The following is a 25,000-nucleotide window of genomic DNA, read 5'->3' as shown; positions in this document are numbered from 1 at the left end:
TGTGGTTCTGGTCCAAAGGATCCACTCCACCTGTTTGTGGTTCTGGTCTAAAGGATCCACTCCACCTGTTTGTGGTTCTGGTCCAAAGGATCAGCTCCACCTGTTTGTGGTTCTGGTCCAAAGGATCAACTCCACCTGTTTGTGGTTCTGCTCTGACGGCAATAACGCACCATAACCAGCTGTGGTCCAGTTGTTGTTTCTGGCTCTGGTGTTAAACTTTATTTAAAGAGACGACACGTTTGTGTTTAGATTTGCTCTTAAAGGAACGGTACGACGCCGTCTTGCCCCTGAGACCCAGAGTCAGACCAGGACTGGGTTAGCCTAGCTTAGCACAAACACTGGAAGCGGGGGAGCTGTTAGCCTAGCTTAGCACACACACTGGAAGCGGGGGGAGCTGTTAGCCTAGCTTAGCACACACACTGGAAGCGGGGGGAGCTGTTAGCCTAGCTTAGCACACACACTGGAAGCGGGGGGAGCTGTTAGCCTAGCTTGATGTGTCGGGCTTCCGTAGTTCAGAGTTTGACGTTAGTTTGTGTTCCAGAGAATTTATGAATTTTAATGTAAACCTCAGATTTTATTGTAAAAACTTTAAATTGTGATGAAAAGTTTGTGTAAATACGATCAAATCTGCTGTTCTGGACTCTGCCGGACTGAACTGGACCCTGCTGGCCTCTACTGGACTCTACTGGACTCTACTGGACTCTACTGGACTGAACTGGACCCTGCTGGACTGGACTCTAGTGTTCTGGACTCTGCTGGTCTGGACCCTGCTAGTCTGGACCCTGCAGGTCTGGACCCTGCTGGTCTGGACCCTGCTGGTCTGGACCCTGCTAGTCTGGACCCTGCAGGTCTGGACCCTGCTGGTCTGGACTCTGCTGGTCTGGACTCTGCTGGTCTGGACCCTGCTGGTCTGGACTCTGCTGGTCTGGACTCTAGTGGTCTGGACCCTGCTGGTCTGGACCCTGCTGGTCTGGACTCTCCCGTGTCTCTGTTGTTGTTATTTATCTTCAGTATTTATTAAAAACAGATCAATAAAATATTATCGAACTCTGACGACTGACATCACTGAGCAGTGAGACAGGTTCATAAGAGCAGTGAGACAGGTTCATTAGAGCAGTGAGACAGGTTCATTAGAGCAGTGAGACAGGTTCTGTTAGAGCAGTGAGACAGGTTCATTAGAGCAGTGAGACAGGTTCTATCAGAGCAGTGAGACAGGTTCTGTTAGAGCAGTGAGACAGGTTCATTAGAGCAGTGAGACAGGTTCATTAGAGCAGTGAGACAGGTTCATTAGAGCAGTGAGACAGGTTCATGAGAGCAGTGAGACAGGTTCATTAGAGCGGTGAGACAGGTTCATTAGAGCAGTGAGACAGGTTCATTAGAGCAGTGAGACAGGTTCATGAGAGCAGTGAGACAGGTTCATGAGAGCAGTGAGACAGGTTCATTAGAGCGGTGAGACAGGTTCTATTAGAGCAGTGAGACAGGTTCATTAGAGCAGTGAGACAGGTTCATTAGAGCAGTGAGACAGGTTCATTAGAGCGGTGAGACAGGTTCATTAGAGCAGTGAGACAGGTTCTATTAGAGCAGTGAGACAGGTTCATTAGAGCAGTGAGACAGGTTCATTAGAGCAGTGAGACAGGTTCATTAGAGCGGTGAGACAGGTTCATTAGAGCAGTGAGACAGGTTCATTAGAGCAGTGAGACAGGTTCATTAGAGCAGTGAGACAGGTTCATTAGAGCAGTGAGACGGATTCATTAGAGCAGTGAGACAGGTTCATTAGAGCAGTGAGACAGGTTCATTAGAGCAGTGAGACAGGTTCATTAGAGCAGTGAGACAGGTTCATGAGAGCAGTGAGACAGGTTCATGAAAGCAGTGAGACAGGTTCATTAGAGCAGTGAGACAGGTTCTATCAGAGCAGTGATACAGGTTCATTAAAGCAGTGATACAGGTTCTATTAGAGCAGTGAGACAGGTTCATTAGAGCAGTGAGACAGGTTCATTAGAGCAGTGAGACAGGTTCATTAGAGCAGTGAGACAGGTTCATGAGAGCAGTGAGACAGGTTCATTAGAGCGGTGAGACAGGTTCTATTAGAGCAGTGAGACAGGTTCATTAGAGCAGTGAGACAGGTTCATTAGAGCAGTGAGACAGGTTCTATTAGAGCAGTGAGACAGGTTCATTAGAGCAGTGAGACAGGTTCATTAGAGCAGTGAGACAGGTTCATTAGAGCGGTGAGACAGGTTCATTAGAGCAGTGAGACAGGTTCATTAGAGCAGTGAGACAGGTTCATTAGAGCAGTGAGACAGGTTCATTAGAGCAGTGAGACGGATTCATTAGAGCAGTGAGACAGGTTCATTAGAGCAGTGAGACAGGTTCATTAGAGCAGTGAGACAGGTTCATGAGAGCAGTGAGACAGGTTCATGAGAGCAGTGAGACAGGTTCATTAGAGCAGTGAGACAGGTTCTATCAGAGCAGTGATACAGGTTCATTAGAGCAGTGAGACAGGTTCTATTAGAGCAGTGAGACAGGTTCATCAGAGCAGTGAGACAGGTTCATTAGAGCAGTGAGACAGGTTCATGAGAGCAGTGAGACAGATTTTATTAGAGCAGTGAGACAGGTTCATGAGAGCAGTGAGACAGGTTCATGAGAGCAGTGAGACAGGTTTTTATTTGAACAGAGCAGTGAGACAGGTTCTATTAGAGCAGTGAGACAGGTTCATCGGAGCAGTGAGACATATTTTATTAGAGCAGTGAGACAGGTTCATTAGAGCAGTGAGACAGGTTCTATTAGAGCAGTGAGACAGGTTCATTAGAGCAGTGAGACAGGTTCTGTTAGAGCAGTGAGACAGGTTCATTAGAGCAGTGAGACAGGTTCATCAGAGCAGTGAGACAGGTTCATTAGAGCAGTGAGACAGGTTCATGAGAGCAGTGAGACAGGTTCTGTTAGAGCAGTGAGACAGTTTCATTAGAGCAGTGAGACAGGTTCAATGAGAGCAGTGAGACAGGTTCGTTAGAGCAGTGAGACAGGTTCATGAATGCAGTGAGACAGGTTCATTAGAGCAGTGAGACAGGTTCATGAGAGCAGTGAGACAGGTTCGTTAGAGCAGTGAGACAGGTTCATGAATGCAGTGAGACGGGTTCTATTAGGGCAGTGAGACAGGTTCATTAGAGCAGTGAGACAGGTTTAATTAGATCAGAGCAGTGAGACAGGTTTTTATTGGAGCAGTGAGACACGTTCATTAGAGCAGTGAGACAGGTTCATTAGAGCAGTGAGACAGGTTCATTAGAGCAGTGAGACAGGTTCATTAGAGCAGTGAGACAGGTTCTATTAGAGCAGTGAGACAGGTTCTATCAGAGCAGTGAGACAGATTCATTAGATCAGTGAGACAGGTTCATTAGATCAGTGAGACAGGTTCATTAGATCAGTGAGACAGGTTCTATTAGAGCAGTGAGACAGGTTCTATCAGAGCAGTGAGACAGATTCATTAGATCAGTGAGACAGGTTCATTAGAGCAGTGAGACAGGTTCTATTAGAGCAGTGAGACAGGTTCTATCAGAGCAGTGAGACAGATTCATTAGATCAGTGAGACAGGTTCATTAGATCAGTGAGACGGGTTCTATTAGGGCAGTGAGACAGGTTCATTAGAGCAGTGAGACGGGTTCATTAGATCAGTGAGACGGGTTCTATTAGGGCAGTGAGACAGGTTCATTAGAGCAGTGAGACAGGTTTAATTAGATCAGAGCAGTGAGACAGGTTTTTATTGGAGCAGTGAGACACGTTCATTAGAGCAGTGAGACAGGTTCATTAGAGCAGTGAGACAGGTTCTATTAGAACAGAGCAGTGAGACAGGTTCTATTAGAGCAGTGAGACAGGTTCTATTGGAGCAGAGCAGTGAGACAGGTTCATTAGAGCAGTGAGACAGGTTCTATTGGAGCAGAGCAGTGAGACAGGTTCATTAGAGCAGTGAGACAGGTCCTATTAGAGCAGTGAGACAGGTTTTATTGGATCAGAGCAGTGAGACAGGTTTTATTGGAGCAGTGAGACAGATTTTATTGGAGCAGAGCAGTGAGACAGGTTATAAACACACATCACACAGTTGTAAACAGGAAGTGATGTCACTGGGTCCAGTACTCGTGGTTCCAGCCCAGGAACCAGCCGGTGAAGGTCGGCGGTTCAAATCCCTGTTTGAGCGTCACCGTCGGGGTCCGGGGGTCTCTGTCCGCCGGGTCGCTCTCCAGGTACCGCGCAGCTGCAAACAGTTAGCCGTTAGCTAACTTCCTGTCTCTCAGACTAACTTCCTGTCTCTCAGTCTAACTTCCTGTCTCTCAGACTAACTTCCTGTCTCTCAGACTAACTTCCTGTCTCTCTGTCTAACTTCCTGTCTCTCAGACTAACTTCCTGTCTCTCAGACTAACTTCCTGTCTCTCAGTCTAACTTCCTGTCTCTCAGACTAACTTCCTGTCTCTCAGTCTAACTTCCTGTCTCTCAGTCTAACTTCCTGTCTCTCAGACTAACTTCCTGTCTCTCAGACTAACTTCCTGTCTCACAGACTAACTTCCTGTCTCTCAGACTAACTTCCTGTCTCTCAGACTAACTTCCTGTCTCTCAGTCTAACTTCCTGTCTCTCAGTCTAACTTCCTGTCTCTCAGACTAACTTCCTGTCTCTCAGACTAACTTCCTGTCCCTCAGACTGACTTCCTGTCTCTCAGACTAACTTCCTGTCTCTCAGACTAACTTCCTGTCTCTGAGTCTAACTTCCTGTCTCTCAGACTAACTTCCTGTCTGTCAGACTAACTTCCTGTCTGTCAGACTAACTTCCTGTCTCTTAGACTAACTTCCTGTCTGTCAGACTAACTTCCTGTCTCTCAGACTAACTTCCTGTCTCTCAGACTAACTTCCTGTCTCTGAGACTAACTTCCTGTCTCTCTGTCTAACTTCCTGTCTGTCAGACTAACTTCCTGTCTCTCAGACTAACTTCCTGTCTCTCAGTCTAACTTCCTGTCTCTCAGACTAACTTCCTGTCTCTCAGACTAACTTCCTGTCTCTCAGTCTGACTTCCTGTCTCTCAGACTAACTTCCTGTCTCTCAGTCTAACTTCCTGTCTCTCAGACTAACTTCCTGTCTCTCAGTCTAACTTCCTGTCTGTCAGACTAACTTCCTGTCTCTCAGACTAACTTCCTGTCTCTCAGACTAACTTCCTGTCTCTGAGTCTAACTTCCTGTCTCTCAGTCTAACTTCCTGTCTCTCAGACTAACTTCCTGTCTCTCAGACTAACTTCCTGTCTCTCAGTCTGACTTCCTGTCTCTCAGACTAACTTCCTGTCTCTCAGTCTAACTTCCTGTCTCTCAGACTAACTTCCTGTCTCTCAGTCTAACTTCCTGTCTGTCAGACTAACTTCCTGTCTCTCAGACTAACTTCCTGTCTCTCAGTCTAACTTCCTGTCTGTCAGACTAACTTCCTGTCTCTCAGTCTAACTTCCTGTCTCTCAGACTAACTTCCTGTCTCTCAGACTAACTTCCTGTCCCTCAGACTGACTTCCTGTCTCTCAGACTAACTTCCTGTCTCTCAGACTAACTTCCTGTCTCTGAGTCTAACTTCCTGTCTCTCAGACTAACTTCCTGTCTGTCAGACTAACTTCCTGTCTGTCAGACTAACTTCCTGTCTCTTAGACTAACTTCCTGTCCGTCAGTCTAACTTCCTGTCTCTCAGACTAACTTCCTGTGTCTCAGTCTAACTTCCTGTCTCTCCGACTAACTTCCTGTCTCTCAGTCTAACTTCCTGTCTCTCAGACCCACTTCCTGTCTCTTAGACTAACTTCCCGTCTCTCAGTCTAACTTCCTGTCTCTCAGTCTGACTTCCTGTCTCTCAGACTAACTTCCTGTCTGTCAGACTAACTTCCTGTCTCTCAGACTAACTTCCTGTCTCTCAGACTAACTTCCTGTCTCTCAGACTAACTTCCTGTCTCTCAGTCTGACTTCCTGTCTCTCAGACTAACTTCCTGTCTCTTAGACTAACTTCCTGTCCCTCAGACTAACTTCCTGTCTGTCGGTCTAACTTCCTGTCTGTCAGACTAACTTCCTGTATGTTGGTCTAACTTCCTGTCTCTCAGACTCACTTCCTGTCTCTCAGACTAACTTCCTGTCCCTCAGACTAACTTCCTGTCTCTCAGACTAACTTCCTGTCTCTGTCTAACTTCCTGTCCATCAGACTAACTTCCTGTCTCTCAGACTAACTTCCTGTCTCTCAGTCTAACTTCCTGTCTCTCAGACTAACTTCCTGTCTCACAGACTAACTTCCTGTCTCTCAGTCTAACTTCCTGTCTCTCAGTCTAACTTCCTGTCTCTCAGACTAACTTCCTGTCTCTCAGACTAACTTCCTGTCTCTCAGACTAACTTCCTGTCTCACAGACTAACTTCCTGTCTCTCAGTCTAACTTCCTGTCTCTCAGACTCACTTCCTGTCTCTCACCTGATGCCAGCGCCTCCTTCCTCTCCTCCTCTCGCGCCTCCTTTCCGATCCAAACAAACACCTGCAGGAGGAAACAGGAAGTGAGCACACAGAGGGGCGACCTGTTACCGTGGCGACGGCCGGAGACTCACCTGGTCCCAGGTATCCAGGATCATGACATCATCAGGGGCGAGGTCGTCCTGCGTCAGTTCACCTGGAACCTCCTCCATCTGTAAACAGGAAGTCCCCCAGAGATTTCAAAATAAAACACACTCTGTTAATGATGACCTCCACAGAGAGACAGACAGGTAAGAGACAGACAGGTGAGACAGACAGGTGAGACAGACAGGTGAGAGACAGACACAGACAGACAGGTGAGAGAGAGACAGGTGAGAGAGAGACAGACAGACAGGTGAGAGACAGACAGGTGAGAGACAGACAGGTGAGAGACAGACAGGTGAGAGACAGACAGACAGGTGAGAGAGAGACAGGTGAGAGACAGACAGGTGAGAGAGACAGGTGAGACAGACAGACAGGTGAGAGACAGACAGACAGGTGAGAGACAGACAGACAGGTGAGAGACACACGGGTGACAGACAGGTGAGAGACAGACAGGTGAGACAGACAGACAGGTGAGAGAGAGACAGGTGAGAGACAGACAGGTGAGAGAGACAGGTGAGAGAGACAGGTGAGACAGACAGACAGGTGAGAGACATACAGACAGGTGAGAGACAGACAGACAGGTGAGAGACAGACAGACAGGTGAGAGACACACGGTGACAGACAGGTGAGAGACAGACAGGTGAGACAGACAGACAGGTGAGAGACAGACAGGTGAGACAGACAGGTGAGAGACAGACAGACAGGTGAGACAGACAGACAGGTGAGAGACAGACAGACAGGTGAGAGACAGACAGGTGAGAGACAGACAGACAGGTGAGAGACAGACAGGTGAGAGACAGACAGACAGGTGAGAGACAGACAGGTGAGAGACAGACAGGTGAGAGACAGACAGGTGAGAGGCAGACAGGTGAGAGACAGACAGGTGAGAGAGAGACAGGTGACGGACAGACAGGTGAGAGACAGGCAGGTGAGAGACAGACAGGTGAGACAGACAGACAGGTGAGAGACAGACAGACGGGTGACAGACAGACAGGTGAGAGACAGACAGACAGACAGGTGAGAGACAGACAGGTGAGACAGACCAGGAAGTTGCCGGTCTTGTTGGAGCAGGCGAACAGACGCGGAGGATGAGCGTCCACCTGGTTCTTGGGACGGGGGGAGCGACAGTAGTCCTCCTGCCCCCCCAACGCGTCCCAGAATGCACCTGTAACGACACACGGAGGTCAGACACTCGGGGACCAGGTCCACGGTGCACCGAGCAGGCCCCGCCCCCTCACCTTGCTCCTCCCCCTCCTCCAGCAGGGCGGGGTCCACCTGCAGCAGTGCGGCCAGGTGCTCCGCCCCCCGGGCTTCAGCCGCGCTGCTGCTGCCGCCCCTCCAGCTCCAGGCTCCAGAGGGCGAGAGCAGCAGGAACACGTCCCCGGAGCTCAGCCCGGAGCAGGACGGCTCCACCTGAGGAGGAGCGCAGGAGGAGGGGGTCAGACCGGACCAACACCGGGGTCAGACCGGACCGGACCAGCACCGGGGTCAGACCGGACCGGACCAACACCGGGGTCAGACCGGACCGGACCAGCACCGGGGTCAGACCGGACCAACACCGGGGTCAGACCGGACCGGACCAGCACCGGGGTCAGACCGGACCGGACCAACACCGGGGTCAGACCGGACCAACACCGGGGTCAGACCGGACCGGACCAACACCGGGGTCAGACTGGACCGGACCAACACCGGGGTCAGACAGGACCAACACCGGGGTCAGACCGGACCGGACCAACACCGGGGTCAGACCGGACCAACACCACAGGGTCAGACCGGACCGGACCAGCACCGGGGTCAGACCGGACTAACACCGGGGTCAGACCGGACCGGACCAACACCGGGGTCAGACCGGACCAACACCGGGGTCAGACCGGACCGGACCAACACCGGGGTCAGACCGGACCGGACCAACACCGGGGTCAGACTGGACCGGACCAACACCACAGGGTCAGACCGGACCGGACCAGCACCGGGGTCAGACCGGACCGGACCAACACCGGGGTCAGACCGGACCGGACCAACACCGGGGTCAGACCGGACCGGACCAGAACCGGGGTCGGACTGGACCGGACCAACACAGGGGTCAGACCGGACCGGACCAACACCGGGGTCAGACTGGACCAACACCGCGGGGTCAGACTGGACCGGACCAACACCGGGGTCAGACTGGACCGGACCAACACCGGGGTCAGACCGGACCGGACCAACACCGGGGTCAGACCGGACCGGACCAACACCGGGGTCAGACCGGACCGGACCAACACCGCGGGGTTCAGGGACCAAAAGGATCAGAGCGCCTGGAACCTGCTGCAGTCGGGTTTCCTGGTTTCCTGTCTCACCTCCACGGCTCTGGAGTCTCCCGCCTGATTGGCTCGGACCTGGAACAGGCGGGTGTCGGCCGCCTCTGATTGGCCGCCGTCCCTGGAAGTCCCGCCTTTGTAAACCACCATGGGCTGGTCCCCAAACAGGCTCATGAGGTGGTCCGGCTCTTTGCCCTGAGCCACGCGCACCTGCAGACGGACAGGACGCAGGTTCAGTTCCTGCTCAGGGGTTAGAGTCTGGGTCAGAACCTGGCCCGGTGTCCCGGGTACCGTACCTGGACCGCAGCGCCCCCCAGATCATCATCCAGCTCCACAGCCAAGATGGCCGACGCTCCCACCTCGTCCTGGCTCGACTCTGCTCCCTGCCTGAGACCAGGAACACAACACCTGTTTAATCCACCAGAGGGAGTTCCTCCTGCACCTGAGCACACCTGAGCACACCTGAGACACACCTGAGACACACCTGAGACACCTGAGACACCTGAGACACCTGAACACACCTGAGACACACCTGAGACACACCTGAGACACACCTGAGACACACCTGAGACACCTGAGACACACCTGAGACACCTGAACACACCTGAGACACACCTGAGACACACCTGAGACACACCTGAGACACCTGAACACACCTGAGACACACACCTGAGCACACCTGAGACTCACCTGAGCACACCTGAGACACACACCTGAGACACACCTGAGACACACCTGAGACACCTGAACACACCTGAGACACACCTGAGACACCTGAACACACCTGAGACACACCTGAGACACCTGAGACACACCTGAGACTCACCTGAGACACCTGAGACACACCTGACACACCTGAGACCACCTGAGACACACCTGACACACCTGAGACCACCTGATACACCTGAGACACACCTGAGACACACCTGAGACACCTGAGACACACCTGACACACCTGAGACCACCTGAGACACACCTGACACACCTGAGACCACCTGATACACCTGAGACACACCTGAGACACACCTGAGACACCTGAGACACCTGAGACACACCTGAGACACACCTGAGACACACCTGAGACACCTGAGACACACCTGAGACACCTGAGACACACCTGAGACACACCTGAGACACACCTGAGACACACCTGAGACCACCTGAGACCACCTGAGACCACCTGAGACTCACCTGAGACACCTGAGACTAACCTGAGACACCTGAGACTCACCTGAGACACCTGAGACACCTGAGACACACCTGAGACACACCTGAGACACCTGAGACACACCTGAGACTCACCTGAGACACACCTGAGACTCACCTGAGACACACCTGAGACACACCTGAGACACACCTGAGACACCTGAGACACACCTGAGACACACCTGAGACACACCTGAGACACACCTGAGACCACCTGAGACCACCTGAGACCACCTGAGACTCACCTGAGACACCTGAGACTAACCTGAGACACCTGAGACTCACCTGAGACACCTGAGACACCTGAGACACACCTGAGACACACCTGAGACACCTGAGACACACCTGAGACTCACCTGAGACACACCTGAGACTCACCTGAGACACACCTGAGACACACCTGAGACACACCTGAGACACCTGAGACTCACCTGAGACACACCTGAGACACCTGAACACGTTTTAAAGGTTCTCACCACATGTAGACGATGTGGCCGTCTCCGTTGCCGTGGTGATACTGATACAGGATGATGTAACTGTCTCCTCCGTAGAACTGACCGAAGACCGACGGGTCCACCGGAACCTTCCCCGACCCTTCAACGCGCCAGATCTGCAGACCACAAGAAAGGATCAGAACCTGGGGTCCAGGACCAGACCCCCGGTGCTGGGGTCCAGGATCAGACCCCGGTGCTGGGGTCCAGGATCAGACCCCGGTGCTGGGGTTCAGGATCAGACCCTGGTGCTGGGGTCCAGGATCAGACCCCGGTGCTGGGGTTCAGGATCAGACCCCGGTGCTGGGGTCCAGGATCAGACCCCGGTGCTGGGGTCCAGGATCAGACCCCGGTGCTGGGGTTCAGGATCAGACCCTGGTGCTGGGGTCCAGGATCAGACCCCGGTGCTGGGGTTCAGGATCAGACCCCGGTGCTGGGGTCCAGGATCAGACCCCGGTGCTGGGGTTCAGGATCAGACCCCGGTGCTGGTGTTCAGGATCAGACCCCGGTGCTGGGGTTCAGGATCTGACCCCGGTGCTGGGGTCCAGGATCAGACCCCGGTGCTGGGGTTCAGGATCAGACCCCGGGGCTGGGGTATGTTGAATATACTTAGCTGTTAGCTGCTAATGTTAGCTCACTGCTAATGCAGGTGAATGTTAGCTAGCTGACGTAGCAACATCCTGTCTTGAGTTGTTGCTCGCCGTTTGTAAACGACTTTATCGGCTAACGTTACGAAGCGACCGACGCCGGATCAATGCAGCGTAGCTAAGCTAAGGCTAGCTGGCTAATATTAGCATCTTGCTAATATTAGCCAGCAGATATAAAACAGCGAGCTAACGTTATCGTAAATAAATACAACTTTGAACCAACACGATGACGCCCAATCACGTTCAGCCTCACTGTTCTGGTCGCTATAGCAACAGGACGCTGACTGCAGGTCGCTGATGGCGTCGCTAACAACAGTTAGCGCTACAGAGAACCGACACAGCCCGGTACCCTCCTGTGATTGGCTGAACACACCTGCTTCTGTCCGTCGCCTCGGTCCACCATCCCGTGCTGCGCCGCCATGGCGTCCGACTGGTGGAGCGTCGCCGCGTCAAACGGAACCTGTCCAATCACAACAGAGTTAGTTTACGGAGAGCCGGTCTGTGATTGGTCCTGAGCCGGATTCACCTTCTCTATCCTCGCGATCTGATTGGACACGAAGGCCGTTCCCATGCCAACGGTGTCGTCGGGGTCCTTCCAGTCTCTGAAGAACTGCTGGAAGAGCGGCGTCTCCCCGTGCTCCGGGTACACCTGGACCTGAGGGGGGGGGGGGGTGAGTGTGTGTGTGTGTGTGTGTGTGTACCTGTGTGTGTGTGTGTGTACCTGTGTGTGTGTGTGTGTGTGTGTGTGTGTGTGTGTGTGTGTGTGTGTGTGTACCTGTGTGTATGTTGGGTAGTTCATCTTGTGGATAAACTGCTCTGCACTCTTCAGAACAGCATGACGCTCCTCAGTGTTTGCATCCTTACCTGCATGACATCATCATGACATCATCATGACATCATCATGACATCATCACTACACGTTTATGCTCCTAGAGGACACTTTAGCACACGTTTATGCTCCTAGAGGACACTTTAACACACGTTTATGCTCCTAGAGGACACTTTAACACACGTTTATGTTCCTAGAGGACACTTTAACACACGTTTATGCTCCTAGAGGACACTTTAACACAAGTTTATGCTCCTAGAGGACACTTTAACACACGTTTATGCTCCTAGAGGACACTTTAACACACGTTTATGCTCCTAGAGGACACTTTAGCACACGTTTATGCTCCTAGAGGACACTTTAACACACGTTTATGCTCCTAGAGGACACTTTAACACAGGGTTAATGCTCCTAGAGGACACTTTAGCACACGTTTATGCTCCTAGAGGACACTTTAACACACGTTTATGCTCCCAGAGGACACTTTAGCACACGTTTATGCTCCTAGAGGACACTTTAGCACACGTTTATGCTCCTAGAGGACACTTTAACACACGTTTATGCTCCTAGAGGACACTTTAACACACGTTTAGGCTCCTAGAGGACACTTTAACACACGTTTATGCTCCTAGAGGACACTTTAACACACGTTTATGCTCCTAGAGGACACTTTAGCACACGTTTATGCTCCTAGAGGACACTTTAGCACACGTTTATGCTCCTAGAGGACACTTTAACACACGTTTATGCTCCTAGAGGACACTTTAACACACGTTTATGCTCCTAGAGGACACTTTAACACACGTTTATGCTCCTAGAGGACACTTTAACACACGTTTATGCTCCTAGAGGACACTTTAGCACACGTTTATGCTCCTAGAGGACACTTTAGCACACGTTTATGCTCCTAGAGGACACTTTAACACACGTTTATGCTCCTAGAGGACACTTTAGCACACGTTTATGCTCCTAGAGGACACTTTAACACACGTTTATGCTCCTAGAGGACACTTTAACACACGTTTATGCTCCTAGAGGACACTTTAACACACGTTTATGCTCCTAGAGGACACTTTAACACACGTTTATGCTCCTAGAGGAGACGCCACTGTCATTATGACATCATCACCTTTCCAGACGTAGATGTTTCCGTTTCCTCCGTTGTCGAGGATAAAACACTCGCTGGACTGCAAAGCATCCTGGGAGAACGGGCTGTGCTCTGCTACCATGGTAACCTCCATGTCACCGTCTGCGTTGGACACCTGACAGACAGACAGGTGAGAGACAGACAGACAGGTGAGAGACAGACAGGTGAGAGACAGACAGACAGACAGACAGACAGGTGAGAGACAGACAGGTGAGAGACAGACAGGTGAGAGACACCTGTCTCACCTGTGTGAATGTTACCTGGAAGAGCCGCGCCTGCTTCCTGTTGGTGGCGTCCATCTTGGCGTCGTCACTTTGAGCTTCAGGCAGCTCCGGCCTCTCCCCGAGAACCTGAACGCCACAGAGGGGTCAGAGGTCAACAGGAAGAGGTCAGAGGTCAACAGGAAGAGGTCAGAGGTCAACAGGAGGAGGTCAGAGGTCAACAGGAAGAGGTCAGAGGTCAACAGGAGGAGCAAGTGGAAACAGGAAGAGGGAAGAGGAAACAGGAAGTGGAAGAGGAAACAGGAAGAGGGAACAGGAAGAGGAAACAGGAAGTGGAAGAGGGAACAGGAAGAGGAAACAGGAAGTGGAAACAGGAAGAGGGAACAGGAAGTGGAAGAGGAATAGGAAGAGGAAACAGGAAGAGGGAAGAGGAAACAGGAAGTGGAAGAGGAAACAGGAAGAGGGAACAGGAAGAGGAAACAGGAAGTGGAAGAGGGAACAGGAAAAGGAAACAGGAAGTGGAAACAGGAAGAGGGAACAGGAAGAGGAAACAGGAAGAGGAAACAGGAAGAGGGAACAGGAAGAGGAAACAGGAAGTGGAAGAGGAAACAGGAAGAGGAAACAGGAAGAGGAAACAGGAAGTGGAAGAGGAATAGGAAGAGGAAACAGGAAGTGGAAGAGGGACCAGGAAGAGGAAACAGGAAAGGGAAACAGGAAGAGGAAACAGGAAGTGGTCACCTCCAGCATCCTCTCTGGCTCCTCCCCCTCGCAGCAGAACTGCAGCTCGGCCCGCCCACACCGCTCATCGTCACGGATACCCTTAGACACCTGTCAATCACACACGTCAGTCAGCCGTGATGTCACTGCTGCTGATGATGTAACGATGATGTCATCACTCACCATGGTGGCCTTCAGCTTCTCAAAGTGGTTACTACGGCAACCAGACCACTGGACGATCTCCTGCAGAGAGACAGACAGGTTCAGTCTGTCAACCCGTCTCACCCTCCACCCGTCTCACCCTCCACCCGTCTCACCCCTCCACCCGTCTCACCCTCCACCCGTCTCACCCTCCACCTGTCTCACCCTCCACCCGTCTCACCCTCCACCTGTCTCACCTCCACCTGTCTCACCCTCCACCCGTCTCACCCTCCACCCGTCTCACCCTCCACATGCCTCACCCTCCACCTGTCTCACCCTCCACCCGTCTCACCCTCCACCCGTCTCACCCTCCACCCGTCTCACCCCTCCACCTGTCTCACCCTCCACCTGTCTCACCCTCCACCTGTCTCACCCTCCACCCGTCTCACCCTCCACCCGTCTCACCCTCCACATGCCTCACCCTCCACCTGTCTCACCCTCCACCTGTCTCACCCTCCACCCGTCTCACCCTCCACCCGTCTCACCCTCCACCCGTCTCACCCTCCACCCGTCTCACCCCTCCACCTGTCTCACCCTCCACCCGTCTCACCTCCACCTGTCTCACCCTCCACCTGTCTCACCCTCCACCTGTCTCACCCCTCCACCTGTCTCACCCTCCACCCGTCTCACCCTCCACCTGTGTCACCTCCACCTGTCTCACCCTCCACCCGTCTCACCCTCCACCCGTCTCACCCTCCACTCGTCTCACCCTCCACCCGTCTCACCCTCCACCCGTCTCACCCTCCACCTGTGTCACCTCCACCTGTCTCACCCTCCACCCGTCTCACCTCTCCACCTGTCTCACCCTCCACCCGTCTCACCCTCCACCTGTCTCACCCTCCACCTGTCTCATCCGTCTCACCCTCCACCTGTCTCACCCTCCACCTGTCTCACCTCTCCACCTGTCTCACCCTCCACCTGTCTCACCCTCCACCTGTATCACCTTCCACCTATATCACCCTTCACCGGTCTCACCCCTCCACCTGTCTCACCCTCCACCTGTCTCACCCCTCCACCTGCCTCACCCTCCACCTGTCTCACCCTCAACCTGCCTCACCCTCCACCTGTCTCACCCTCCACCTGTCTCACCTCCCCCAGGTCCAGGATGAAGCTGTCTCACCCTCCACCTGTCTCACCCTCCACCTGTCTCACCTCCCCCAGGTCCAGGATGAAGCTGTCTCACCCTCCACCTGTCTCACCTCCCCCAGGTCCAGGATGAAGCTGTCTCACCCCTCCACCTGTCTCACCCTCCACCTGTCTCACCTCCCCCAGGTCCAGGATGAAGCTGTCTCACCCTCCACCTGTCTCACCTCCCCCAGGTCCAGGATGAAGCTGTCTCACCCTCCACCTGTCTCACCTCCCCCAGGTCCAGGATGAAGCTGTCTCACCCCTCCACCTGTCTCACCTCCCCCAGGTCCAGGATGAAGCTGTCTCACCCTCCACCTGTCTCACCTCCCCCAGGTCCAGGATGAAGCTGTCTCACCCTCCACCTGTCTCACCTCCCCCGGGTCCAGGATGAAGCTGTCTCACCCTCCACCTGTCTCACCTCCCCCAGGTCCAGGATGAAGCTGTCTCACCCCTCCACCTGTCTCACCTCCCCCAGGTCCAGGATGAAGCTGTCTCACCCTCCACCTGTCTCACCTCCCCCAGGTCCAGGATGAAGCTGTCTCACCCTCCACCTGTCTCACCCCTCCACCTGTCTCACCCTCCACCTGTCTCACCTCCCCCAGGTCCAGGATGAAGCTGTCTCACCCTCCACCTGTCTCACCTCCCCCAGGTCCAGGATGAAGCTGTCTCACCCTCCACCTGTCTCACCTCCCCTAGGTCCAGGATGAAGCTGTCTCACCCTCCACCTGTCTCACCTCCCCCAGGTCCAGGATGAAGCTGTCTCCGTGGTTGAAGCTGTCCCAGGTGACAGGAACCTCCGTTGCCCTGACGACGTGTCGACCTTTGACCTGCAGCAGCCTCTGAACAGCGACGTCATTGGTCACCACGTGTTGGAGGCCTGAGGCCACGCCCCCTTTCTGTGTGACAGGAAGTGATGTCACAACAGCAGCTCACAGGTAATGTTTGATAATCATAATTATTAATAACCATAAACGTTTGTCACCATGTACTTGAGTCCGCTCTTGAAGTACCCACAGAAGGTGCTGGACTCGTGGCCCTGGACTTCTCGGTACTGGACCGGCGCCCCCTGCAGGAAGTCGTCCATGTGGACCGCAAATATGGCCGCCGCGCTGCTCTCGTCCTGAGAGCACTCGCTACCTGCAGGAGCAGCGGCCAATCACAGCGCAGCACAGAGTGACAGATATAAATGTATATATTTATGGAAGTGTGTGAGATAGATGTGTGTTTCCTGTGTATCCTCGTACCTTGCCAGTAGTGCAGGCTGTACTGGAAGGTTCCGCGGGGGCTCTGGGTGCTGAGGCGGGCTCCGCGGGGGCTCTGGGTGCTGAGGCGGGCTCCGCGGGGGCTCTGGGTGCTGTGCAGGACCAGGTAGGCGTCGCCGCTGTAGAAGCCGCCGCGCAGAGCTGCAGGAACAGGAACCAGCTCCATCTGCTCCACCCTCCACACCTGCAGCCCCGCCCTCTGCCCCGCCCCCTCGAACTCTGGGTGGAACACCATGATGACGTCACCTAAAGGGGGCGGAGCCACAGCAACTCCTCAGACCATAAAAGGGCATGTATGTGACGCTGGGGGGAGGGGCTTACGTTTACCTCCGAGCTGTCACTCAAGAGGCCACGCCCCTAATTATTCATGAGCCTCACTGTTGCCATGGAGACCTGATCTAAACACAGACTGACGCTGACGGAGCTTCCTGATTGGAGCAGACAGGACGCTGGGGGCGGGGCTCCACAGATAAATATAAATATAGATTTATAGAGATTATATAAATAAATATAAATAAATGAAATGAAATATTAAATATGAGACTCATCGGCTCCAACTGAACATGTTTCAGCTGCGAGGAGACGGAAGTGACGCGCCCCCAGTTAGACAGAGATTAGATAAATAAATATAAATATATATAAATGTAAATAAATATAAATATAAACGTCTCTAATAACCACAGCAGCCGCTGCAGGTTTTTAAAGCAGACGGTGAAAAAATCATCTGCAGGTTTTTTTCTGATCAGAATGAAACTTTGAAACTTTTTAAACCAGAGAAAAAACAAGTTTGACCTTTAAACAAACAACAACAACAACAACAATAATAACATATATTAATAATAATAACATTAATAACTATAACTATAATAGTGATGATGGTGTTAAACTCACTGTGTGTCGTTGCTGAAGTTCCTCAGGAAACTGAACTCGTTCGACTCACCTGAGACAAGAGGAAGGGGAGAGGGGGAGGGGCCTAACACACACACACACACACACACACACACACACACAGAGACACACACACACACACACACACACACACACCCCTCCCCCTCTCAGTGACACACCCTACAAACCTGAAACAGGAGCTGAACCATCGACACCTTAAATAAATGATTTCTCACACACACCTGCTGTTCCTGTGTGTGTGTGTGTGTGTGTGTGTGTGTGTGTGTGTCTCTGTGTGTCTGTGTGTGTGTGTGTGTGTGTGTGTGTGTGTGTGTGTCTGTGTGTGTGTGTGTGTCTCTGTGTGTCTGTGTGTGTGTGTGTGTGTGTGTGTGTGTCTGTGTGTGTGTGCCTCTGTGTGTGTGTCTGTGTGTGTGTGTGTGTGTCTGTGTGTGTGTGCCTCTGTGTGTGTGTCTGTGTGTGTGTGTGTGTGTCTGTGTGTGTGAGAGTCTGTTCCTGTGTGTGTGTGTGTGTGTCTGTGTGTGTGTGTGTGTCTGTGTGTGTGTGTGTGTGTGTGTGTGTCTGTGTGTGTGTGTCTGTGTGTGTGTGTGTGTGTGTGTGTGTGTGTGTGTGTGTGTGTGTGTGTGTCTCTGTTCCTGTGTGTGTGTGTGTGTCTGTGTGTGTGTCTCTGTTCCTGTGTGTGTGTGTGTGTGTGTGTGTGTGTGTGTGTGTCTGTTCCTGTGTGTGTGTGTGTGTGTGTGTGTAATAATAATAATAATAATAATAATAATAATAAAAACGTGTGTGACCTTCCTGTATAATGAACTTCCGGGTCTTCCGGTGGTGCGTTCAGGGACCTCCCCGCTCTGTGGGACATCAGGAGACTTCTCTGTTTCTGCGTGACTTTATATGATGAAACTGTTTCTGAACCTAAAGCAGCTGAGTGTGTTTATGTGACGTCATAATAACGCTTTAATTATCAGGCACAAGAAGACCAAGCTCTTATTCTGAAACCGGATGTCATAAACTCCATCCGGAGTTTATTCTGAAAGTTTTCCCGGATGTTTTTATCTGTCAGCTCTGACGCGGAGTCAGCTGTTAGTTTACTGTGGACATTCACCGGTGATTTACCCGGTAATAACCCGGTAATAACCCGGTATTTACCCGGTAATAAGCCGGTAATAACCCGGTATTTACCCGGTAATAAGCCGGGTCAGGGGCGGGCGCGACCCTCGGTCCTGGAGTAAAAATGGAGACTTTCAGTAAACTGAGCAACATGCTGCTGCACGCGCTGGAGACGGTCAGTTAGCTCTGTTAGCTTCAGTTAGCTTAGCTTCATTTAGCTTTACTTTAGTTAGCTTAGCTTCATTTAACTTAGCTATAGTTAGTACCTGTCTGTCTCTCACCTGTCTGTCTCTCACCTGTCTGTCTCTCACCTGTCTCTCACCTGTCTGTCTCTCACCTGTCTGTCTCTCACCTGTCTGTCTCTCACCTGTCTGCCTCTCACCTGTCACCTGTCTGTCTCTCACCTGTCTGTCTCTCACCTGTCTGTCTCTCACCTGTGTGTCTCTCACCTGTCTCTCTCTCACCTGTCTGTCTGTCTCTCACCTGTCTCTCTCTCACCTGTCTGTCTCTCACCTGTCTGTCTCTCACCTGTCTCTCTCTCACCTGTCTGTCTCTCACCTGTCTGTCTCTCACCTGTCCCTCTCTCACCTGTCTCTCTGTCACCTGTCTGTCTCTCACCTGTCCCTCTCACCTGTCTGTCTCTCACCTGTCTGTCTCTCACCTGTCTGTCTCTCACCTGTCTCTCTGTCACCTGTCTGTCTCTCACCTGTCTCTCTGTCACCTGTCTGTCTCTCACCTGTCCCTCTCTCACCTGTCTGTCTCTCACCTGTCTGTCTCTCACCTGTCTCTCTGTCACCTGTCTGTCTCTCACCTGTCTCTCTCTCACCTGTCTGTCTCTCACCTGTCCCTCTCTCACCTGTCTCTCTGTCACCTGTCTGTCTCTCACCTGTCCCTCTCTCACCTGTCTGCCTCTCACCTGTCTGTCTCTCACCTGTCTGTCTCTCACCTGTCCCTCTCTCACCTGTCTCTCTCTCACCTGTCTGTCTCTCACCTGTCTGTCTCTCACCTGTCTGTCTCTCACCTGTCTGTCTCTCACCTGTCCCTCTCTCACCTGTCTCCCTCTCACCTGTCTGTCTCTCACCTGTCACCTGTCTGTCTCACCTGTCTGTCTCTCACCTGTCTGTCTCTCACCTGTGTGTCTCTCACCTGTCCCTCTCTCACCTGTCTGTCTCTCACCTGTCACCTGTCTGTCTCACCTGTCTGTCTCTCACCTGTCTCTCTCTCACCTGTCTGTCTCTCACCTGTCTGTCTCTCACCTGTCTGTCTCTCACCTGTCACCTGTCTGTCTCACCTGTCTGTCTCTCACCTGTCTCTCTCTCACCTGTCTGTCTCTCACCTGTCTCTCTCTCACCTGTCTGTCTCTCACCTGTCTGTCTCTCACCTGTCTGTCTCTCACCTGTCTGTCTCTCACCTGTCACCTGTCTGTCTCACCTGTCTCTCTCTCACCTGTCTGTCTCTCACCTGTCTCTCTCTCACCTGTCTCTCTCTCACCTGTCTGTCTCTCACCTGTCTGTCTCTCACCTGTCTCTCTCTCACCTGTCTGTCTCTCAGAGGGAGCCTGCAGTCGACCTGTGTGACTCGTTTGTGGATCATTGGAAGTCGATCACTAAATATTACACAGAGACGACAGGTGAGAGTTTACCTGAGCTCACTGAGCCCTCAGCCAATCACAGCCCACCTGAGAGAGAGTGTGTGTGTGTGTGTGTGTGTGTGTGTGTGTCTGTGTGTGTGTCTGTGTGTGTGTCTGTGTGTGTGTCTGTGTGTGTGTGTGTGTGTGTGTGTGTGTGTGTGTGTGTGTGTGTCCCTGTGTGTGTGTGTGTGTGTGTCCCTGTGTGTGTGTGTGTGTGTGTGTGTGTGTCTCTGTGTGTGTGTGTGTGTGTGTCTGTGTCTGTGTGTGTGTCTGTCTGTGTCTGTGTGTGTGTGTGTGTGTGTGTGTCTGTGTGTGTGTGTCTGTGTGTGTGTGTGTAGATGACAGTCGTCCTGTCAGACAGACAGATATCCCGTGGCGTCTCAGACAGATGTTGGACATCCTGGTGTACGAGGAGAAACAACAGGTACACACACACACACACACACACACACACAGAGACACACACACACACACACACACACACACACACACACACACACACACACACAGAGACACACACACACACACACACACACACACATATTGATGTACCAGTGTACCTTTGGCCCAGTGTACTGACGGGTCATTGCCGGTGCTCCGTCCTCAGGCTGTGGAGGAGACGGGACCGTGTCTGGAGTTTCTGCTGCAACACAAACTCCTGGAGACGCTGTGTTCCCTGGGGAGGGCTCAGGTACCAGCAGGGCAACTGACGGGGCAACAGGGCAACTGACGGGGCAACAGGGCAACTGACAGGGCAACGGGGCAACTGACAGGGCAACGGGGCAACTGACGGGGCAACAGGGCAACTGACGGGGCAACTGACGGGGCAACAGGGCAACTGACGGGGCAACAGACGGGGCAACAGGGCAACTGACGGGGCAACAGACGGGGCAACAGGGCAACTGACGGGGCAAGAGACGGGGCAACTGACGGGGCAACAGGGCAACTGACGGGGCAACAGACGGGGCAACAGGGCAACTGACGGGGCAAGAGACGGGGCAACAGGGCAACTGACGGGGCAACAGGGCAACTGACGGGGCAACAGGGCAACTGACGGGGCAACTGACGGGGCAACAGGGCAACTGACGGGGCAACTGACGGGGCAACTGACGGGGCAACAGGGCAACTGACGGGGCAACAGACGGGGCAACAGGGCAACTGACGGGGCAACAGGGCAACTGACGGGGCAACAGGGCAACTGACGGGGCAACTGACGGGGCAACAGGGCAACTGACGGGGCAACTGGCGGGGCAACTGACGGGGCAACAGGGCAACTGACGGGGCAACTGACGGGGCAACTGACGGGGCAACAGGGCAACTGACGGGGCAACAGACGGGGCAACAGGGCAACTGACGGGGCAACAGGGCAACTGACGGGGCAACTGACGGGGCAACAGGGCAACTGACGGGGCAACTGACGGGGCAACTGACGGGGCAACAGGGCAACTGACGGGGCAACTGACGGGGCAACAGGGCAACTAACGGGGCAACAGGGCAACTGACGGGGCAACAGGGCAACTGACGGGGCAACAGGGCAACTGACGGGGCAACTGACGGGGCAACAGGGCAACTGACGGGGCAACTGGCGGGGCAACTGACGGGGCAACAGGGCAACTGACGGGGCAACTGACGGGGCAACTGACGGGGCAACAGGGCAACTGACGGGGCAACAGACGGGGCAACAGGGCAACTGACGGGGCAACAGGGCAACTGACGGGGCAACTGACGGGGCAACAGGGCAACTGACGGGGCAACTGACGGGGCAACTGACGGGGCAACAGGGCAACTGACGGGGCAACTGACGGGGCAACAGGGCAACTAACGGGGCAACAGGGCAACTGACGGGGCAACAGGGCAACTGACGGGGCAACAGGGCAACTGACGGGGCAACTGACGGGGCAACAGGGCAACTGACGGGGCAACTGACGGGGCAACTGACGGGGCAACAGGGCAACTGACGGGGCAAGAGACGGGGCAACAGGGCAACTGACGGGGCAACAGGGCAACTGACGGGGCAACAGGGCAACTGACGGGGCAACTGACGGGGCAACAGGGCAACTGACGGGGCAACTGACGGGGCAACTGACGGGGCAACAGGGCAACTGACGGGGCAACAGACGGGGCAACAGGGCAACTGACGGGGCAACAGGGCAACTGACGGGGCAACTGACGGGGCAACAGGGCAACTGACGGGGCAACTGACGGGGCAACTGACGGGGCAACAGGGCAACTGACGGGGCAACTGACGGGGCAACAGGGCAACTAACGGGGCAACAGGGCAACTGACGGGGCAACAGGGCAACTGACGGGGCAACAGGGCAACTGACGGGGCAACTGACGGGGCAACAGGGCAACTGACGGGGCAACAGGGCAACTGACGGGGCAACTGACGGGGCAACAGGGCAACTAACGGGGCAACTGACGGGGCAACAGGGCAACTGACGGGGCAACAGGGCAACTGACGGGGCAACAGACGGGACAGCAGGGCAACTGACGGGGCAACAGGGCAACTGACGGGGCAACAGGGCAACTAACGGGGCAACTGACGGGGCAACTAACGGGGCAACTGACGGGGCAACAGGGCAACTGACGGGGCAACAGGGCAACTGACGGGGCAACAGGGCAACTGACGGGGCAACAGACGGGACAGCAGGGCAACTGACGGGGCAACAGGGCAACTGACGGGGCAACAGGGCAACTGATGGGGCAACAGGGCAACTGACGGGGCAACAGGGCAACTAACTGGGCAACAGGGCAACTAACGGGGCAACGAACGGGGCAACAGGGCAACTAACGAGGCAACAGGGAAACTAACGGGGCAACAGGGCAACTGACGGGGCAACAGGGCAACTAACAGGGCAACTAACGGGGCAACAGGGCAACGAATGGGGCAACAGGGCAACGAACGGGGCAACGAACGGGGCAACAGGGCAACGAACGGGGCAACAGGGCAACTAACAGGGCAACTAACGGGGCAACAGGGCAACGAATGGGGCAACAGGGCAACGAACGGGGCAACGAACGGGGCAACAGGGCAACGAACGGGGCAACAGGGCAACTGACTGGGCAACGAACGGGGCAACAGGGCAACTGACGGGGCAACAGGGCAACTGACGCGGCAACAGGGCAACTGACGGGGCAACTAATGAGGGCACCAGCGTCCCGTCCTTACTGTGAACAGCTTGGACGGTTCCCCGTGTCCCCCTCCTGAGGTGCTGAATGGTGGTCCAGAAGCACCTCGGTGCCCCCCAAAGTCCTTCTCCAGGACTTGTGTGAACTCCTCCCACACCCGCTGCTTTGCCTCTGAGCCAGCAGAGGCTGCAGCCCTTCAGACCTGTGGGGACCTCAGAACCACCTCCGGAGTCTTCTGGGAGACCAGATCCTGAAGGCCTCCTTCTTCAGGGGGGACCCCTGACCCCCGGGGTCCACCACGGTGCTCCAGGGTCCCCGCCCCTTGAGGCCCCTGAGACCTTGAGGCCACGGCTCACCGCTGCAGCTTCAGCAGTGGAAGCTTTGAACATCGCCCGCTCCGGTTCGATGCCCCCGACCTCCACAGGGACGCCAGAAAAGCTCCTCCGGAGGTGTGAGGTGAAGGTCTCTGGGACAGGGGCCTCCTCCAGACGGTCCCAGTTCACCCGCACTACTGGTTTGGGTTTACCCGGTGTGTCCAGAACCTTCCCCGTCCTCTGACCCACTCATCCCCAGATGGTGATCAGCTGACAGCTCTGCCCCTCTCTTCACCCGAGTGTCCAAAACATCCGGCCTCAGATCAGATGAGACCATCACAGACTGGATCCTGGACCTTGGCCTAGTGTGCTCTGGGACCTAGGTCCACTTCTGAGCCTCCTTCTGTTCCAACATGGTGTTTGTTAAAGAGGATCCAGGACCAGCACACAAGTCTAACACCAGACGCTGGGGTTCAGATCAGGGAGGCCGTTCCTCCCAATCAGCCTCTCCAGGTGTCTCCATCGTTGCCCACGTGGGCGTTGAAGTCTCCCAGCAGGACTCTGGAGTCCCCTACTGGAGCCCCATGCAGGACTCCATTCAGGGTCTCCAAGAAGGCCCCAGACTCTGAACTGCTGTTCGCTGCATCTGCACCAACAACAGTCAGAGCCCCCCCCCACCACCCGCAGGCGTAAGGAGGCCACCCTCTGGTCCACCGGGGTCAACTCCAACACCGCGGCGCTCAGCCGGGGGTTTGAGAGTCTCCCCACACCCGCCCGGCCCCTCACACCCTGGGCCCCTCCAGAGAAGACCAGGGTCCAGCCCCTATCCAGGAGCACCAGGGTCCAGACCACAGCCCTCAGGGTCACAGGGACTCAGACCTGAACCACCATGAGGGGACGGGTCAGAGAGGAAACTTTATTATGATATTATTAATTTATACTTCTCCTCCTCTCCTCCTCCTCCCTCCTCCTCTCCTCCTCCTCTCCTCCTCCTCTCCTCCTCCTCTCCTCCTCCTCTCCTCTCCTCCTCTTCCTCCTCCTCTCCTCCTCCTCCTCCTCTCCTCCTCTCCTCCTCCTCTCCTCCTCTCCTCCTCCTCTCCTCCTCTCCTCATCTCCTCCTCCTCTCCTCCTCTCCTCCTCCTCCTCCTCCTCCTCCTCCTCCT

The 25,000-nt window shown here is 54.2% G+C and overlaps 2 protein-coding genes across 3 annotated transcripts in view; one reads left to right on the top strand and one right to left on the bottom strand.

The window, feature by feature from the left end:
- Positions 1–4,034: 4,034 nt before the first annotated feature.
- On the bottom strand, positions 4,035–16,986 carry LOC310946539 (gelsolin-like; the record flags this gene model as incomplete). Of its 2 annotated transcripts, XM_083913028.1 has the most annotated exons (18): positions 4,035–4,243; positions 6,462–6,522; positions 6,593–6,670; positions 7,646–7,767; positions 7,841–8,015; positions 8,942–9,112; positions 9,199–9,289; positions 10,585–10,718; positions 11,620–11,706; positions 11,773–11,901; positions 12,022–12,110; positions 13,205–13,337; positions 13,483–13,572; positions 14,182–14,271; positions 14,344–14,403; positions 16,224–16,385; positions 16,472–16,626; positions 16,734–16,986. In XM_083913028.1, the coding sequence occupies 18 exons, from the start codon at positions 16,984–16,986 to the stop codon at positions 4,110–4,112; spliced, it is 2,214 nt and encodes a 737-aa protein (XP_083769154.1). In that variant the 3' UTR covers positions 4,035–4,109. The 2 variants fall into 2 exon arrangements, with proteins under 2 accessions (XP_083769154.1, XP_083769155.1); XM_083913029.1 differs by lacking the exon at positions 14,182–14,271.
- Positions 16,987–18,784: 1,798 nt separating this feature from the next.
- LOC310946389 (FHF complex subunit HOOK-interacting protein 2B-like) overlaps positions 18,785–25,000 on the top strand; it is a 20,010-nt gene continuing 13,794 nt past the window's right edge. The window contains exons 1-4 of the mRNA XM_083912835.1: positions 18,785–18,936; positions 20,313–20,391; positions 20,730–20,815; positions 20,999–21,113. Of these exons, the coding sequence (XP_083768961.1) occupies positions 18,886–18,936; positions 20,313–20,391; positions 20,730–20,815; positions 20,999–21,113 (331 nt within the window). The 5' untranslated portion in view covers positions 18,785–18,885. The remainder of the gene's footprint in view (positions 18,937–20,312; positions 20,392–20,729; positions 20,816–20,998; positions 21,114–25,000) is intronic.

This window comes from Echiichthys vipera (assembly GCF_963691815.1).
Source record: "Echiichthys vipera genome assembly, chromosome: 4".
Classification (NCBI taxonomy): domain Eukaryota; kingdom Metazoa; phylum Chordata; class Actinopteri; order Perciformes; family Trachinidae; genus Echiichthys; species Echiichthys vipera.
Note: the sequence above shows the minus strand (reverse complement) of the source record. Positions and strands in the feature narration are given on the sequence as shown.